Genomic DNA, 19391 nt, shown 5'->3' with positions numbered 1-19391 from the left:
CACGTCAGTTAGTAGGCCAGATTAGGGCGGTTTAAGTAAACCAGGCCGGCCCAGCCAAATTTCAGCCCACCAGAAAATTCCTCTTTTAAAAAAAAAAATAATTCACGTGATTATTCGCATCCAAAATTAAATGTAACGGCATAAGTGGGAAATTTTTTTAATTACGAAACGGAGTCGAAGCCCTGGATATGTGGCTCATTTACTGTAAAAATAAAATAGAATAAGTATTAATATGGATTTGTTCAAGCGGTTTGGTACTTGTTTCGCTTAAGTAAGGTTTCGAGTTCGAGTTCTTGTGAATGCAGAAAATCTATGCTCGGAGAACTTTACCCGTTGGTGGACTGATCTGGCTCGACTGGATTAGTCGAGGCCTAATTGAGATTCTAGATGCTAGGGTTCACGCCAAAAAAAATAAAAAAAAAATAAGTGTATCTAAGATCGTACAATGGCAATTGAGAAGTACTATTAGTCACGAGACAGATTTGAATGATAACCTCAAGGTTATTGACTTGAGAAAACTAACATACCAAAGTGATAAGGTGGAAGTTCCAATCAGATGTCAAAAGAGTAGGTCTCATGTACTTCATCGATAATTCAAGAAGTAAAAGATCTATCATAAAAGAAAGAGAGAAATGAGATAATTTTTTCGATATTAAGAGAGACTCATGAATCTATAAGAGATAAAGAAGAAACAATTACACAAAAATAGATAAATTGTTTTCGACGAATCAAATAAGTCAAATAAGTTATACATGGTGTTATTAGAGGCCGATAAGCATGAACACGTAAAATAATCAATACATACAATATATGTTCAAGTTACAATCACGTGGCAAAACTTTTATCGGATTTTATTCCTTTTGGCTTTTCTTCTCCTGCAATATCCTCCTTCGCGTGGGGTTATACCCTGTGGTAAAACTTCGAAAGACTCTACATTAGTTGACATGACATCCTTTGGTAGGGGTGGGAAGAAAGAATAGGAGAGGAAAAGACCAAGTCAACGAAAACGACCATTGTTGCTCTTTTCTTCTTTTGTCAACGAGACAAGAAATGCCACATGTCAATTCATGGTATGTTCATTTTTCTTGTTAAGTTTTGGTTGGTCGTACCTAAAATAACCTCAAGCCTAAATTTGCACAATTGGCGAGCACCAAGAAATAAGGACCCCTACACATTGCCCCAATTTTTACTTTCTTGTGTGATGGTTTTACCCTTTGCCACCTCCCATCCTCCCCCTCAGTTGCATCACATTGATCAAAAGGTTTTCCTGGAGAGAGGAGGATGAAACCCGAGTTCTCCATCGGTAACGGCGCTATTCTCGTATTGCGAGATCTCTATTGAGAAGTTATCTTAAAAAGGGTGTTTGTAGAGAAAATTGCACCATAAACGGAGGATAAACTACATATAGATAGTCAAGATGAACGACCTGTTCTCGAGCTCGTTCAAGAAATACACGGACCTGAAGCAGCAGGCCTACATGGACGATATGGAGTCAGGGAAGGAGACGGTCAACCTCGACAAGTTCTTCGAGGATGTCGAGAATGTGAAGGAGGATATGAACCTAGTGGAGCGGCTTTACAAGAAGCTTCAGGAGGCTAATGAGGAGAGCAAGACGGTCCACAATGCAAAGACGATGAAGCAGCTCCGGACCCGGATGGACTCGGACGTGGAGCAAGTCCTGAAGCGGGTCAAGATCATCAAGGGCAAGCTCGAGGCCCTAGAACGATCCAATGCAGCCCACCGGAGCCTCCCGGGCTGCGGCCCTGGGTCATCGGCAGACAGGACCCGGACGTCGGTGGTGGGTGGGCTCGGGAAGAAGCTCAAAGACCTCATGGACGATTTCCAGAACCTGAGGGCGAGGATGAACGCTGAGTATAAGGAGACCGTGGAACGGAGGTATTTCACGATCACGGGGCAGAAGCCCGACGAGGACACGATTGAGAACTTGATCTCGAGCGGTGAAAGCGAGAGCTTCCTCCAGAAGGCGATCCAAGATCAGGGGAGGGGCCAGATCCTTGACACAATCTCAGAGATTCAGGAACGGCACGATGCGGTGAAGGAGATAGAGAAGAACCTCATCGAGCTCCACCAGGTCTTCCTTGACATGGCCGCCCTCGTTGAGTCCCAGGGCCAGCAGTTGAACGACATTGAGGCACATGTTTCACACGCCAACTCGTTCGTGAGGCGTGGGACTGACCAGCTCCAGACGGCGAGGGAGTACCAGAAGAGTTCGAGGAAGTGGACTTGCATTGCCATCCTCCTCGGCGCCCTTGTCATCTTCATCATCGTCTTCCCTCTTGTCAGGGCATTCATGCCATTTTAGCCTTAAGGGAGATCAAGAGAGACCATTCCGCTATCAGAAAAATTTTGGACAGTCCCTTTCAGTTTCGAGCGGATCATCCTTTTTATGTTCCAAACAAACTCGGACTGAGCGAAAGGGAAGCCTGGCAATCCTGTTAATTTGTAAGTGCAGCCTCCCGTAGTACACAAATTTTTTCACTTGACTTCCAACATCAATTGGATTATATGAAGAGGGATGACGGAAAAGAAGCGTAAGCTGTGTACATGATGAAATGATGTAATTTCTCCGACTTTTCACCTTTTCTATCCCCGATCCTCCCGAAGATAGAGGCGAGGGGAAGAAGAAGGAATTAACAGAAGAGAAACTTTTATTTCGTTCGATTTTATTTTTTGGGTTCATGATCACAAGCATGAGAATCATGCATGACATCTATAGATAAAATGTATATCAAAGAGAATTGCAAACCCTATGTACAAACTTCAACAAAATGATAAAAAAAGCTATTTTTCTAGTCCAATATAAATGAGACTATATAGAAAAACATAGCTGTGAAACAATATCAAACACCGACGTCGCATTTGCACAAAGACTGGAGAAGAGAGCGGGTCACGCGCATAAGCAGAAGCAAAATCATCTTTCTTCACCGGATGGTTATCGTTTTAGGCTTTTTTCCCTTCAAGAGACTCAGATCTGAACGTATATGAACAAAAGTAATTAACCAGTGGATCCTGAATAACCGAAAGGAAGCATGAATCTGTTAAGCAAACATCTATGCTGGAAACCAGCAATTCTGCTCACTTTGGCCTTCAAGAATACAAGTAGAATTTACAGAAAAAAAAATTATTAATTACCAAAAAAAAAGGGGGTTGTTTGGTTGCATAAACGTGACTAAGTAGTAGATTAATGAAGAGGAGGATGATGAACTTACTGGAGAGAAAAGATGGGGACGGGGGTTTGAATGATATGTGAGACATTATAGGGGAGATTATATTATACTTTGTTGCTTTGTTTTGTGTGTGTTTTGTGAATTGTGGTTTGTTGGGGGGGGGGGGGGGGGGGAGATTGGATTGAATATGGACATGAGATGGGGGGCATCATGGCTGCTTACGACAACAACGTGTAGCAGTTGGGCTTAGGTAATGGCCACCGGTATGGTGGTGGGGACTTGGATGTTGAATTTAACCACTATAAAGGTATTGATAGGTTCTCAAATTCGATTCGAACTAAGTTGACATTTTAGGTTACAAGAGAGTTGTTCAGGCCTGATAGGGGATACCGAAAAAGGAAATAATTGGATATACAGGGTATTAAGAGCATTTGTTAGTGTAGAATGGTATTAAAACAGAAGTTGGTATGAGAAAGGGGATGTAATGCAGTGACTAACACCCTCACCTGGTAACCTAGAGGTTCCGAGTTCGATTCTCATCAGTGGGACTACATGTGCCCCTTTATTTAGATTTCATTTCCATTTCTTGTACTAGGCCATGAGCCTCCTATTGTAACCGAAAAAAAAAAAAAAAAAAAAAAACAGAAGTTGGTATTCTATGATTTGGTATGCAAGATTAGCATGTGGAATTGATAAGAACAAGTCAGGAATAGAGAATACTGAGGGAAAAGTCCACTGGAAATTTTTTAGGGTAGTTTTTCAGGGAAAGATTCCTTCGGAAATTCTCCCTCGGAAATAGAGTTTTTAGTGCATAACTAAATGCCCTTAGATACGAAGAAGTTATATTGAGTTAGATGAAAGGCTCGCGCAAAAATTCGGGCTAAAACTATTGAATTAAGTAAATAATTATTGATCGGTATTGGGAACCATAAATATGAAAAATCATTAATAGATAATGAATTGATAAAATAATATTCAATAGAGGATATATCTCTTGTGATCTTTGAGGGGCAGAAAAAAGAATGAAACATGGAAGAAAATCGGGAAACTACAAAATCACTAACTTTAAGAATTATTGAACCCAATTTACCCAAAAAAAAAAAGAATTATTGCACCCAATAAAAATTTAAATGTACTTATATGTCAAGAAGTAAATTAACCTTTGTTTGAATTATGTAAATCATATTTATATTTTTGCAATACCAAATAATTACAAAAATATTATCATAAGATTAATCTAAATCATGAATAAACTTTTACTCTAGTTCTTTGAATTACTGGTATGGGTCGGCCTTCCAAGAACAACCGAAATGCGTAGAATATTGTAAAATATGTGAGAACTTTAAGGTGTACTAATAATGCGCATATGTAATAGCTACCGTAAGTTACTGAAAAGATCAACCTGATTACAGACAACTGCTTTAACATGGCTCCGTTGTTCGGATTTCTCAACTAATCTCTCATGTCTTACCTAGAATCAAACTAAGCGAGATGGCCAAGTGTTTTGCATCATTTATCACATCTTTGAAAATTGGTGGTGGCTCGAAAGAACATGCATCCGAAATCATATTTTGATGAATGAACACGTGTTTCCAACATCAATGAAAATTTTAACAAGCATTTCCAGTATCTACATAATGGAAGTGTTGAGACGACCTTGGCATATGAAGTTTGTGATTCTTCCCGTAATCGTGGTCTCTCGCTCCCAAATTAGAATTCTAGTGTAGTATCGCTACATGTAAGCACTGGAATCACTTCTTCAACAATCTTGCTTTAATCAAAACAAGCCGTTGCGCAAGATTGTTATTGATGACATATTTTTGTATATTAAATTATTTAATTTGTCTTTAAATTTCTAATCAGTTTATGATTATAAAATTTGCATTTTGATAACTTTTAAATATAATGAACATGAAGTATTTATTAAATGCATCATATTAAATTAGCTTTATTAAGATACTTTATTTACATAAAAGCACAAAATTATATATTTTCTAAATAAAATTAGTATAATCTTTTTAATAAAATTACTTTAATCAAAATTAACATAACTAAATTAGAATTTTCATTTTCTAAAAAGATTTTAAAATTTTTACATAAAAATTGTAAAAGTCACTTCGATTTATAGATCTTATATCTTCCAAGTAATAATAAACCGATCACATAATGTCAAAATTTTAAAATAAATAATATCAAATTACTCTGGATTATTATTAAAATTACTCAGAATTTAAATAATGAGATTTTTTAATTTCTAAATGTATTTACTTTTCACGTGGAAATTGGAAACGTTATAAAATAACCCAAAACTCTCTACATTTTTTAAGGTAGTAATTAGTCTTGAGAAACCTAATTTCAATCTTAACTTAAATATGTTATTTCTTATAATATACAAAATTAAAGTTCAAAATATTTATACATACATAAATAGAAAAGTATATAACTATAAATTGTTTCAAGCTTCATGGTTTTTGAATGTTGAGTTTTTTAATTTTAATTGTACAATTGAAATATTAATAGGATCATAAAAAATTTTATATTAACTATTTGTAATTGGATTTTAATTTAATTTTGATAATTTTCAAGTCAATGATAAAAATAAGATTTTTACTAAATACATTGCGAATTAGCTCTTACTTTATTTACATAAAAGTACTACAACTATATATTTTTAAATAAAATTTGTATAATCTAATTAACAAATTTATTTTAATCAAAACTAATGTAACAAATTCAACTTTTTTACTCAAAATTTGTAGATCTTATATTTGGTGTGAGCTCATTTTCCTTCCTTTTTGGAGCTAATGAAAATTAGCTGAGTTGGGGGAATAAACCAATACTTCCTTTTTGGCTTGGAAAAATCCAATATGATTTGATTTCATATCGGTTATGATGGACTGTTTTCTGGTATTTATGCTAAAATTATACATTGAACGAAAAATCAACGAACGAGAAGTTACGATTTTAGATTTTCGGAATTCATCAAAATTAAATAACTAATTAGATTTTTTTATTTTAAAAAATTTTAACATCAAAATTGTAAAGGTCAATTCGATTTCTAGATCTTATATATTTTAATCATATGATTAAAAGTTTCACATCAAGATAATATAAATTTAATTCAATTTTTTATTAAAAATACTTTACGACATCATTCATTGCATCAAGACTCACTATCTCCTTGCTTAGTTAACCTCACAAGCGTAGTGGGTGGCTATCGAGCTACAATCGCTTCTATTTTTTCATTTTTTTGCTCGCAAATTCGAGTGTTATTGCTCCCAATACATAAACAAAATGTTTAATATTAAAAAAATTAGGGTTAATTGCATAGATAGTCCAAAAAGTTTCATAAATGTTTCAAGTTGGTCCAAAATATTTTTTTGGTAACTTGTTGGTATAAAAAGTTTCAAAACCGTTTCAATGTAGTACATTCCGTCAATTGCCCCTGACGTCGTTAACATTTTGCTGACATGGCGCGTCCTATGTGTCACTTTTTTTACGTGTAACCAATCATAATGCGTCATGTCATTTAAGAGAAAATAAAATTTGAAAAAGTTCAATAAAAATACAGAGAATAAAAAAATACGAAAAAATTGTAAAAATCTAGAAAAAAATAAAAAAAAAATATTTTTAAAAGCAACTAAAAAAAAGTTGAGGATCAAAATTTAAATTTTCTCTAATAAAAAATTTGATGGAAGGATGAAAACAACAATGCAACTAAATTTAGAGAACCAAATGTATTGTTTTCTCTTATTTTAATTTATTTGAAATTTTAACAAGAATATTAATTGATGGTACTAAAACACAATAAATTCAAAACCAAAAAGTACTTAATAGTTAATACCAATGTAGTAAAATAAAAAAGAGTAAATTATGAAATAATTGATATATTCCTTAGATTAATGGAGATGAAACCAAAACTGACTGGCTATGAAATTGATGAAATGAACAATTGCAAGACTCTATGAACACAAGAACATAAGGATATCTTATAAGTATTTTGTGAAATCAAATCTAAGTCTAATAAGTATCGCGAACTTATATTCATACCAAAATAATTACAAAGTTTATAAGCAACTAATGAAATCAAATCCAATAAGTATCAATTGTCCCCATAAGTTCAACGGGAATAAATGAATTGAGAAACTAATGATTCACACTTTATTAACGATAAACTTGATTTCTGTTGATAGTTTATTTTGTGTTTACATGATGTTAAACTATTTTTGGTGATTAATGAAGTTTGCTACTTTTCCCCAAAAGCAAGAAAGATAGCATCAAAATACTTTCAAATTGTATAGAAGGATGCTTCACCCATTAAAAAAGCTTCTCAAATTTAGCCCCAAAGAACAGAACTATGTCATACAGATTTGTGAAGAACTTATGAGAAGCTTGAAACTTCTCATCCTTAACCAAACCATCGATGCTCTGATGTCACCAATATAATTTGTAACTAGCATAAACTTCTCTTTATTGTTGCCCAACGTAGCCAAGGTATTTGCCAACATTTTTGAAGCATCTTTAAACTTTTTGCCACGTCTTTCTTGACATCAACAAGGAGTAAAAATCGTAGCTGCTCCTCTTCCTTTTCCTTCTCGATGAAAAGCGTTCTTTAACAATTGATGTGTTGTGAATATCCCTCGTTATTAACAACACTAAACTCTTCAGTTATCAGTTAAGGTTTTCATCTAAATTATGTCCTTGATGTTTTATTTCCTATAATTCGATCTCCTCGGAATATCCTTCGCCGCTTGTGTCTACAAAATGTTTAATTTGGTGATACGTACAACTAAATTAGTTTAGAGGTTTTGTATCAAACGTGGATTTGAAATGCATATCTTTTATTATTTTTGGATGTTCATTATTTTCAAAAAATTTTAAAAATTATTATACTGACCCTTATAATTGATAGTGTTGGATTTATGCAATTATAGTATTTTGTTAGTGTGACACTCGGTATAAAATAGAACAAACTGGTCTACCAATAGGTAGTATATATGTTCAAATGCATATTACTTTGAAAAATCACCATAGTATTGTCCTAAGAACTGTACTTTAAAAAACATGTAGTTTTCTCGGTAAAGTATATCCATAGTTTATTAGCAAGATTTTTTATAAGTCAATCAATCTTTTGATGAAGAGCCATTGAGAATTTGGGTTGATGATTAATAACTATTGAAGATCATCTTAAGTTTAGTCTCGGAAGAATTATTTCATCAATATCATCCTCGATAATATTTTGTGTTTTATGAAAACATAATTTCATAAGAAGATAAAACATTGTCCTTTTTTTTGTGTTATGAATACCAATGAAAACATATTGTCATACAGTGACATCATGTTTCATCTCGCATATTTGCACTTTGACAACACATTTGACAATATTTAGTGGCGAAATGACAATTTGCTGACAAAAATTTTGAAATTTAAAAACAAAGATCGATGTTTGCTAAGGTCGGCATTGATGAAAAGCATCGGCATAGGATAAACATAGACGATATTTTTTCGTAGGCTAGAGTTGAAAAAACGTCGGCATAAGGTTAACAAAAGCCGACATTTTGAAAAAAGCTAGCTAAAACTAGCCAATCCAAGCGTTTTTCTAGACGACGGGACTGACCAATATCCGCCAATTTTTTCCGGCATTTTTCATAACATCGGGATGAAAACGTTGGTAAACACCCAATTTGTTGTAGTGCTTCTTTAATATTTCATATATGAAGTTTTACAAATTTAATAATTTTAGATAAAATGACTAATCAATTCGATGAGAGATTTATTTAATTTTATTTTAATAATGCTAATATTGATTATTAAAATTAATTAAGTAAATTTTAATAATTCTTCATATCTATAAAATCATGTATATTTATTTAATAACAAAATAGCAATTGTTTGTAAAATAATAATAAGTTATGAGAATTCTTTTTATTGTTTTGGATATATTTTCTTTAATTACAATTACTCAATTTATATATAACATACTAATTTATAAATACATTAACTATCCTATCACTACTTAATAAAAACATTTACTATTCTACCTCTATTTAATAGAGTGAAATACAACTTCATATATTTATAGATGTCAATCTTGGTAGAGGGATAGTTCATTGCTAAGATTATTTACAATTATGATTGTATTTAAGCAATTCCAAACTAGCTATATATTAGCTACTGACTTAGTTTTTCTCCTTTTTGTTTTCATCACAAAGAATGTCCATAAATCTAATGAATGAAAATCAAAAGTTGAAAGATCTCGGGTGGATCTACCAAGATCTGACCCAAATCTTCGAATCTTAAGGCTGATTTTCATGAAACAAACCGGAATTTTTTAAGATCAAGGCCATATCTTGTTAGATTCACTTGTTATTAGACCGTTGCAGGCCTTGATCTACCGTCATATGAGCTTTTGCAGCCCATTTAGGCCGAAATCCGCCTGCAAGAGACCACCTCTTATGAAGTCTACTATCATCGACCCTTTTGGTGGCAAGGGTGCAGGAACTCAAGGCACATTTGTTGTTGTCTTCCCGTGATGGTGTGGTAAGCTCGATAGTGCTGAGGTACGCTCAATGCCCTGCTGTTTAGCTTTGTTATGGAAATTCTTGCAAAGATTTGGAGCAGATTCTTGAGACTGAATAAGATTTATGGACTTGAGATATTCGCCCAGTTTTCACTAGGGATCCTTCTGCTCAGTAGGAGGTTTAATTTGAGGCTTTAGAGGGCTTAAATGCAATTGTATTATGCTAATTTGCTGGTGCTTTTTCACATTGTATTTTTCTTTGCAATTGTCCTAGAAGGTTCATCTATTGTCTTTGGCTTGTAATCTTGCTTAAACATTTTCCCGTGTACCTTTCTAAATAATGAACGAAATCTCATTACTACTGAGATAAAAAATAAAAAGGGAAGAAAATCAAAACTTGAAAGGAATCGTACTTTTTGTCATGTGAAAGGTGCAGTGAAACAAGTGGAAAGGTAATATTTAGGTCGTACAATATTATCCTTATGCTTATTACCTATCCATTATAGGGGCATGAGTTGTGAGGCATAGTTAAAAAAAACAATAATCATATACCGCATATAAAAATAAATAAATCATCCAAAAAGAATTATATACTGCATCTTGGCTTGGCTAAACTTCCCCTTCCATCCACCTCGATTAGTGGTGTGGCAGAAGACAAACTATCAAAAGTCAAAATATCAAAACATTTCGTGTTCGAAAAAACTTAGGGAAAAAAAAAAGGCTAACACCTCAATGAATTTAACACAAAAGGAAAAGTAGATTATTTTTATTCATATACATACATTAAAAATAAAAGAGCAAAGGTAAATTCTATACTTTTACTGGGCAAAAAAAATTGAAAACTACCAATAAAAAGAAGAAAAATCCCCTAATTGTCATATAATTTTTTCTTGGATAATATCTACACATGAATGCCATTCAATAATAAAAAAAGAACCTATAACATTTTTCAGCCGACGAGCTTCCCCATCGGTTCCCGTCCCCGTCTTCCTCCCATGCCTGATTTCTTATTTTTAAAATTTTAAATATTTCAGAATTATATAATTCATTAAAAAATATTTTTCAATGTAAACTGTTTTTTTTTAATGGAGAGATGGACGATAGGATCAAAACGACAGAGATGCGACACGTTGAGGACAAGAAGGAGCCAAATTTTTTTTTCTTTTCCTCGTTTCTATAATTAGTGATTTTGTTCGTGAATTCTGCGCAACTTGCATCAAGGTTACATTAGATTAAAAAAAAGGTACAGAAAAAAGAAAAAGCAAGTATGTTTATTAGATATTTCAAGTTGTATGAGGAGCAAAAAATGTTCACAGAAATTGTTTTTTCAAAGTGAAATTGTGCGAGAAATTATTTTTTCTCTGGACACTTTATGAAAGAGCATGAAAATACAAAACTGCCCCCCTGAGAGAGATCCGGCAGATGCCACTTATATTCCATGTATTTACAAAATTACCACCTGAGAGAGATTTGGCAAATGCGATAGGAGGGAATAACATTTTTTTTAAGTCATAAGAGAGACATATGAACGTAGTATAATGAAATAGAAATGCTCATAATTAATAAAAGAGCATGAGTAACATTCTAAAATCTTGAGCATAAATATCAAAGAGGTATAGCGTAATGTCGCACACTCTCGTCTGGTAATCAAGAAGTTCCAAGTTCCATATTTGTATATGATTATACGTACCCCTTAATTAGTTATTAAGATTTGTATGCTATTGTGTTAGGTTTATGACTTCCCTTGTAATCGGGAAAACTAAATTGAGCATAAGTCTTTAACTGTACCATGAGTAATAATACTCCACAACATCAAAATTTTCTGTAGGACTATGAAAAAATTACAAGAAACTTGCGGCAAGAGAAATTGCCAAATGCTAACCTAATACATTACTAAATATTAACTCGATATTAATCTAAATTCAAACTCAAAATGGAAAAGTGATCTCAATCAGCATTATTCCAAGTGATGAGGCTATTGACATGAGTAATATAAGGACCATAACGCCTGCCATCATTCGGTTACTTTTCATCGGAGCAAACTCTGATAAATCTGCTGCTAGTCTTTCACACTTTCCAGAACTCTTATCATACACATGCATCTCATATTTCCCCTTAGTCATGATCAGTTTGCCATCCTCTTCAAAACTCATTACCGAGTTCATAAAATACACGATCCTCTCAACTTTTTGCTTGGACCAGACCAACTTATCGAAATCTTCTAGAACCCTCCATTTGTTTTTTCCTTCTTCATCCAGATGATATATCTAGTACAAATTGTTGCTTGAGCCGAACTGAATATTGAACCAAATTCTAATGGGACCTGGAAGGTTCGAGCAAGTATGAGCGAACTCTTCCGTCACGATATCGATAGAAAGAATGCTTGGTGGCATCATACTCCTGCCAAGCACATCATTATATCGATTCAACATGAAATATAATTTCCCTTCCACTAAGAGACTCGTCATCGATCTCTTTCTGATGATTGGTTGGCACTGGTGTGCGTAACTCCTTCCATGAGGCCTGTTGTCGCTTACCTAACTCAATAATACAACATATTGTAGTTGTACGTGATCCACCATTTTTTTTGTATAGTACCCCAACAATCTTATATTTTCTCACAGAAGAATCTTATATTATCCTCCAGTAGAAATCATTCACAAGATATATGAACATGTTAGGGGTTTGGAGCAGCCTATAGGATCTCATGATAGGATTACAGACGAGAAACGAACGTGAGAAGAAATGAACGTTTGTGAATGTATTCGGCTTAACTTCATTACTATACTTGAGAGGTACATACACAGAGCAGACTGTGTACAATAGAAAGGATTAAAGAATAAGGAAGTATTAAAGAGAAAATATTCTATACATATATTCTACACATGAACTGTCTAATTAGATGAGATTTGGTGAATCGAGATCAGGAACTGATATGACTTTTTGTGCTTTCGTATCTTCGTGATTCTCTACTTGATTTATTTCCCTCACACCCCTTCAAACCGGTCGCGACTAACTCCCAAAGACCAAGTTTGCTGCGAATATCAAGGAAACTAGCCCGAACTAGCGGTTTAGTGAAGATATATGCGACCTGAAGCGATGTCGAAACAAACTACGTGACGATGGACTCAAGAGCTACTTTCTCTCGCACAAAATGATAGTCGATTTCCACATGTTTCGTACGAGCATGGAATACAAGACTCGATGTGAGATGGAGAGTTGAAATGTTATCTGTGAAGAGCAATAAGGGTCGCGGTTGATACACTCCAAGGTCCCAAAGTATATAGGAGATTCACGTGAGTTTCGCAGTAGCTACTGCAAGAGCCCGATATTCAGCTTCAGTTGTAGAACAAGCAACAGTTAGTTGTCTCTTGACTCCCCAGGAAATGCAATTGGCGCCTAGAAATGCACAAAACCCAGTGGTTAATCTTCGGGTTTCCTTGCAACCAGCCCAATACGCATCGGCCAATGCATGAAGATCAAGACTGCTGGTCGACAGAATGCGAAGGCAAAGAGAAAATGAACCTCGAATATAATGCAATATACGTTTGATAAGCTGGAAGTCAGCCAAAGTCGTGGAATGCATTTTTTGAGAGATAATGTTGACAGAATAAGTTATGTCTGGTGAGGTAAGAGTGAAATATTGTAGAGCTCCAACAAGACTTCTATAGGAAGAAGCCTCTGAATAAGGCTGGTCATTACACTTCCCGAGAGACTATTTGAGTGCTATCGGAGTTGCAATAACTTTGCATTATACCATGAGAGCACGGTCAAGAATATCACATGCATACTTCCTTTGCGAGCCATTAAGAGTTCGAATGATCTCAATCCCCAAGAAGTAATGTAAGGAGCCGAGATCCTTCATGGAGAAGACATGGCCAAGAGAGACAATTAAATCCTGTATTAATGAATCAAAGTCCCTAGTGATGCTGACATCATCAACATATAAAAGAAGAATAAATGTGTTGATCACGATGATACACGAATAGAGAGGGGTCGGCCATACTACATTGGAAATCATATTGAAGAATAAAGTCCCTGAATCATTCAAACCAAGCCCTCGGAGCTCGTTTAAACCCATAAAGTGCTCGGTGTAGAATATAAAAATTTTCAGGACGTTTATCATCACGAAAGCCGAGGTGTTGCTCCATATAGATAGTTACATCCAGATTTCCATGCAAGAATGATTTCTTAACATCAAGTTGTTGAATGGGCCAATGTCAAACAACAGCTAGAGTGAGAACAATGCGAATTGTACATGGTTTAACAACCGGAGTAAAGGTGTCAAAATAATCGACCCCCTCTTGTTGATGAAATCCCTTAGCCACTAGTCGTTCTTGTAGGCAATCCAAAGTGTGATTTTGATGAATACCCATTTGCATCCAACAACATTCATCCAATCAGTGCGAGGAACGAGTTCCCAAGTGTCATTTTGATGAAGAGCACTCAATTCTTCAAGCATTGCCTCCTTCCAATCAAGATGTTTGAGAGCATCTTTGACACTCCGTGGTTTTGCTAGAATATCTAAGAGAGAAAAATGAGCATACTTGGAATTAGGTTTGGATATACTAACCTTGGCACGAGTGATCATCGGTGCAAACTTGCAGTAAGTGGAAGAGAACGCTGAGTAGCCTACAACTCAATGGATGACTCGGGTATGCAATGATCAGCAATGGCAACAATGGAGTCATCAGAAGAGGCTGATTCGAGGGAAGCTGGAGCTTGTTCTTCATTAGAGAATGCTGGCATAGCAGGCTGGCCACCAGGAAGTAAGCTAAAAGAAGACGGCCCAGTTGGAGCTGCAATAGGGGAGGAGTCTGCTGAACTAAAACGTCGAGCCCATTCTTGTGTTGTTGGCCATATAGAAGACTCCTCCTAAGCAGAAGCTTTCTCCTTCTGTGAGAGATGCTTGCAAGGGAAATAACATTCGTCAAATATAACATGACAGATATAGACTCGACCACTAGAAATATGCAAGCACCTATAGCCTTTGTGCTTCTCACTATACGCCACAAAACACACAAGGAAAAGACCGCTGCTCAAATTTATTTTTCGAGTAATGTCAGATATGGATAACACTGAGAGCCAAATACTCGAAGCACGAAATAATCGGGATTTTTGTTGAATAAAATCGTGTATGGACTCTTCATCATCAAGGAGGTAGAAGGGAGCCAATTAATAATGAATGCAACTATGGTGAAAGCCTCAACCCAATAACTTAGTGGCATAGAGGAATCATACATCATTGCAAGACCAAGTTCAACAATTTGACGATGTCTTTATTCAGCTATGCCATTCTGTTATGGTGTATTCTGACATGAGATAAAATGTGGAAAAGAAGTTAGTAAGCTTTTTATTTAATTGGTATGGATTGTGCCGCAGGGGGCTAGCTATAGCAATAGCTAAGCTCTTCCCCGCCCTTCTCTGCCATGTGGATGTTCACTCGGCTATTCAATAAACAAGAAGTAATTTTGAATACCACAGTTGGTTAAATGTGACTGAAAATCTGATCTGACAAATTCTCCGCCACCATCAGATTGAAAATTTTTAATTTTACCATCAAATTGATATTCAACCAACTTTTGAAAGGAGTTAAATGTCTAAAAAAAGTCAGACTTCTTCTTCAAGGTATAAAGCCAACAATAATGTAAAAAATCATCAACAATAATAGCATAATATCGAAACCCTTGTGTAGATGAAATAGGGGCAGGCCCCCATAAATCACAGTGAAGTTTTGTAATGGAAAAACTTAGAGCTCTTGCTTATTTGATAGCTATCACACAAACCGTGATTAGTTTTATTTGACAAAATAGAAATTTTTCCCAGCTTCCATAGATGTTGCAGAACACGGTCATGGGAATGTCCCAAGCATCGGTGCCATACATCACTGGATGCAGACTTATTCCAATGCGAAAAGAAAGCTACCCATCTATTGCCCTTGTCTGTGTAGAGCCCATGATCTTTAGTTCCCGTGACTAGGACCTGATTTGTCTTCAAATCCTTGATACAAAATCCAGCATTATTAAAGATAAAGTAACAAGGATAATCATGTGTTAATTGAGAGATTGACAGCAAATTCTTCTTAATCTTGGGTACCACCAGAACATTTTCAATTTGAGCTGACACGATAGTTGTCCAATATGACTTGTTCCAGTATGTGTAATAGAGAAAGCAGCACCGTTTCCAACCATCAAGTGATTCGAGCCACAATAAGAAACAAGATCGTGGAGTTTACCCGGATCATTAGTGACATGAACATTGGCTCCAGTATCCGGGTGCCAGTTCTCATCAGCAACATTAGAAATCTGCAGGGCAACCAAGGCTTGAGGGATGTCATTAGCTTGATAGATATTGTCAAACTTGTGATAACACTTTGAAGCAGTATGCCCTCTCTTCTGCAGAGTTGACAAGTAGGAATCTTGGGCTTGTGAGAGCCTCCCTGATTCGAGCCTCTCTGATTCTTTTGCTAAGTCTGCTGAGAGTGGCTCATACGGTTGAAAGAACTCTTTCCACAAGAGTAGCCCTTGCCTTTGCTAGAGTTGCGATAATCACCGTGAGTTTGAGCTACAAAGGCAGCAGAGTGCAAAGGAGTGGCATGGAGTAGATTCCTATTGCGCAACTCATAACCCTTGAGCTGTGAGACAAGATTAGCATAGTTTGGCAGTGGCGGATGAAGCATGGTGGTATTGAAACACTCGTATTTTTCTATGAGCCCTTCCAATAGCATGAATACCTTATTGACATCTGAAACAGGTTTTCCAATAGCAGAGAGTTGATCACAGATAGACTTAAAATTGCTGAGATATTTGCTAAGTGTAAGATCTCCTTTCTCAATATGCTAGAGTTGACTAAGCAAATCAAATTCTCATGCAATAGAGTGCTGAGCAAAATGCTCAGTTAGAGCCTTCCATACCTCTGCAATGGTCTTTAACCTAATTGCAAGCTCAACACTTCTTCAAACAGAGTCCCCACAAGCCACAACTTTACAAGTCTATCTATATAAACCCAGGCAGAGAAATCTGGATGTGCATCAGTAGCTCCTTCATCAGCTTCATAAATAGTCTATGCTAGTGTTGTTGTCTCGACGATGAGAAAACCAAGAAGGTCTTGACTTTCAATTAGAGACACAATTTGTGTTTCCCATAACAGATAATTGTCTTCAGTAAGCTTAATGGTGACAAAATTCGCCGCGTTAAGATTTGAGGGGAACAAGTAAAGGCTGTTGGCATTGGCCATTATATAAGTGAAAAGGAAGAAGATATCTCCTCCTATGGCTCTGATACCAAAACAAACGTGAGAAGAAATGAACGTTTGTGAATGTATTAAGCTTAACTTCATTATTGTACTTGAGAGGTACATATACAGAGCAGACAGTGTACGATAGGAAAGTATTAAAGAATAAGGAAGTATTAAAGAGAAAATATTCTACACATGAACTGTCTAATTGGGTGAGATTTGGTGAATCAGGATCAGGAACTGATATGCCTTCTTGTCCTTTCATATCTTTGTGATTATCTTCCTGATTTACTTCCCTAACATCAAGTAGTGTAGTCTTTATGAAGATACTCGAGCGCCCTTGAATTTCTAGTAAAAGCAGTCCGTCACAAGAATCTAACACCACAAGATTCATGTTATGTTTCTATATATGATACTCATTGGCAAGGGATTGAAGACAACTTTCTAGTACTAGATCGCAGCGGTGAACTTTTGCAGACTCATCATTTAACTCGAAAGATAAACATGAGTCATTAGACAAGTACTCAAAATCATAATCAGAGACTAGATTGGTCTTACTGTTGGGGATCGTTCTGCACATGACCTCTTTTTGAGATCTCCACCTTTTCGGATGCCATCTTGCGAAATCCTTGGTAGTTATTAATCTAAGCCAACACCGGGAAATGCTTAAGTTGAATGAGACTTTTGACAGAGAACAAAAGTAGAATCTCGACTAAAATGTCGCCAGGCAATAGAGAAATCCCTGTTGCTATATCACCATCCTCTATCGGACCATTTGCATCTGTAACCGCATTCAACAGGTCACGTACAAGACATATTGTTGACCGAATAATGAAGAAAAAGGCATGCTTTGTAAACGATTATGCGATAGACATGTCTTGATTGGTATATATGAACATTACAGGATATTTCCATTGGCATATATAGATTGCACACAAGTTTAGTTAGCAAGCCCGAAATGATCAAGGTTCGCAACGACATCTAACTACCGATTGTTTGAAACAACACTTTTGGTATTAACAATGATATATCTTATTTGGAACTAACGAACCAGATTTGGACAACCACAACATTCGTAATTAGTATGAAGTATGCAACTATATATGGACCCAACAAGAATAACAAAAATAACACGAAAATAGAGATTTTTTGGCCGAAGCAAAAGTCCTCCAGAACATTGCCGATCAGTTGAATCAATAACAGTCGCAGGAAATTAAAAAAAAAAAAAACATGATGTGATGCCCGTCTGACGTCGCAGAGTCAACATCACGATAATCAATTGGTGCTAAATAAAGACGTAGAGTCAAGAACCAAGTTAAATTATAACTATATTTCGCTCACTTTTATCACAAAAATATAATATATGGGAATCCTACTTTTAGATATATACATATTATGGAATTTTATAAAGACATGAATCGCAAGTAGCGAATCAACTAAGAAAAATCAAATGATGTGTTATGCATTCTAAGGTTTGCATCGTGTATTTGCTGATTGAACGCTCAAACTTAATTTAATTAATAACTTTAACTATATTTTTTTTATGTTATTTCTATTACATTGCTCTCTTAATGATTTAAGACATTGTCTCAAATTGGATCTTTTGCGGGGTACAATAATATGTTCAATACTTTATATCTAGATCAAGGTAAAGAAGCACATCATCCACTGATCATATGTTAATTTTTTTTTCACAAAATTCCTTTATATTTTCACTTGTAGTTTTCTAAATTTATCTTTTCGAATATACCAAAGTATGAAGAATTATTACAAGTTAGAAATGTTCAAGCCTTATCATTATACAATATATTTATCTTTTTGGTAAGTGAAAAAAAACTTTATACACTATACACTATACATTTTTATTTAAAGTAGTCAACATAATAATTTTATTTCGATTACAAAGGAGACCCATAAGTGTAGTGTAAGTAGCTAAGAAAAGATACATGTAGTTCCACTACGAATTTTGACTCTGAAATCTATTGGCAATTAGATGAAGCGAGCACTGTTACTGTACACCCCATTTAATTATACATGTTCATTTTAGGATTATTTTGATACATTCAAATAGAATCTATAATATTTCTAACTTTTTAAATATACTAAAATAATCATATGTTGAGACAATTATCAATAGCAAAAGTAAACGAGGTTTGTAACCCAAACTATTTAGGAGGGTAAGACTATAAAATAGCAAAAGTTTATAGAACTCTTTGAAAATAAAAATATGAGAAACTTGAAAAAAATTATAAAAAAGGGAATATGCACAAAAAAAGGGCGCTTTCCTAAACCGAGATTGGTTCCACGTGGGCTTCCAGGCCTCGCGTATTAGAACGGGAAAAGCTTCGCGGAAATTCCCTTTTGGTCAACGAACTTTGAAAATAACCATTTCACACTCCTAGTTTTACATTGCACCTAAATACACCTTGCACTTTGTCCTTGCATTC

General features: G+C 35.2%; 1 protein-coding gene across 1 annotated transcript; it reads left to right on the top strand.

The window, feature by feature from the left end:
• The first annotated feature begins 1227 nt into the window (after positions 1-1227).
• On the top strand, positions 1228-2682 carry LOC116207380 (syntaxin-124). The gene has a single exon (XM_031540294.1). It carries the CDS (start codon positions 1418-1420, stop codon positions 2321-2323), a length of 906 nt encoding a protein of 301 aa, XP_031396154.1. The 5' UTR covers positions 1228-1417; the 3' UTR covers positions 2324-2682.
• Positions 2683-19391: the final 16709 nt, after the last annotated feature.

This window comes from Punica granatum, chromosome 5, assembly GCF_007655135.1.
Source record: "Punica granatum isolate Tunisia-2019 chromosome 5, ASM765513v2, whole genome shotgun sequence".
NCBI lineage: Eukaryota > Viridiplantae > Streptophyta > Magnoliopsida > Myrtales > Lythraceae > Punica > Punica granatum.
Note: the sequence above shows the minus strand (reverse complement) of the source record. Positions and strands in the feature narration are given on the sequence as shown.

Excerpts from the sequence above, each read along its gene's own strand:
- LOC116207380 (XM_031540294.1), top strand. The coding sequence starts at position 1,418 with ATGAACGACCTGTTCTCGAGCTCGTTCAAGAAATACACGGACCTGAAG.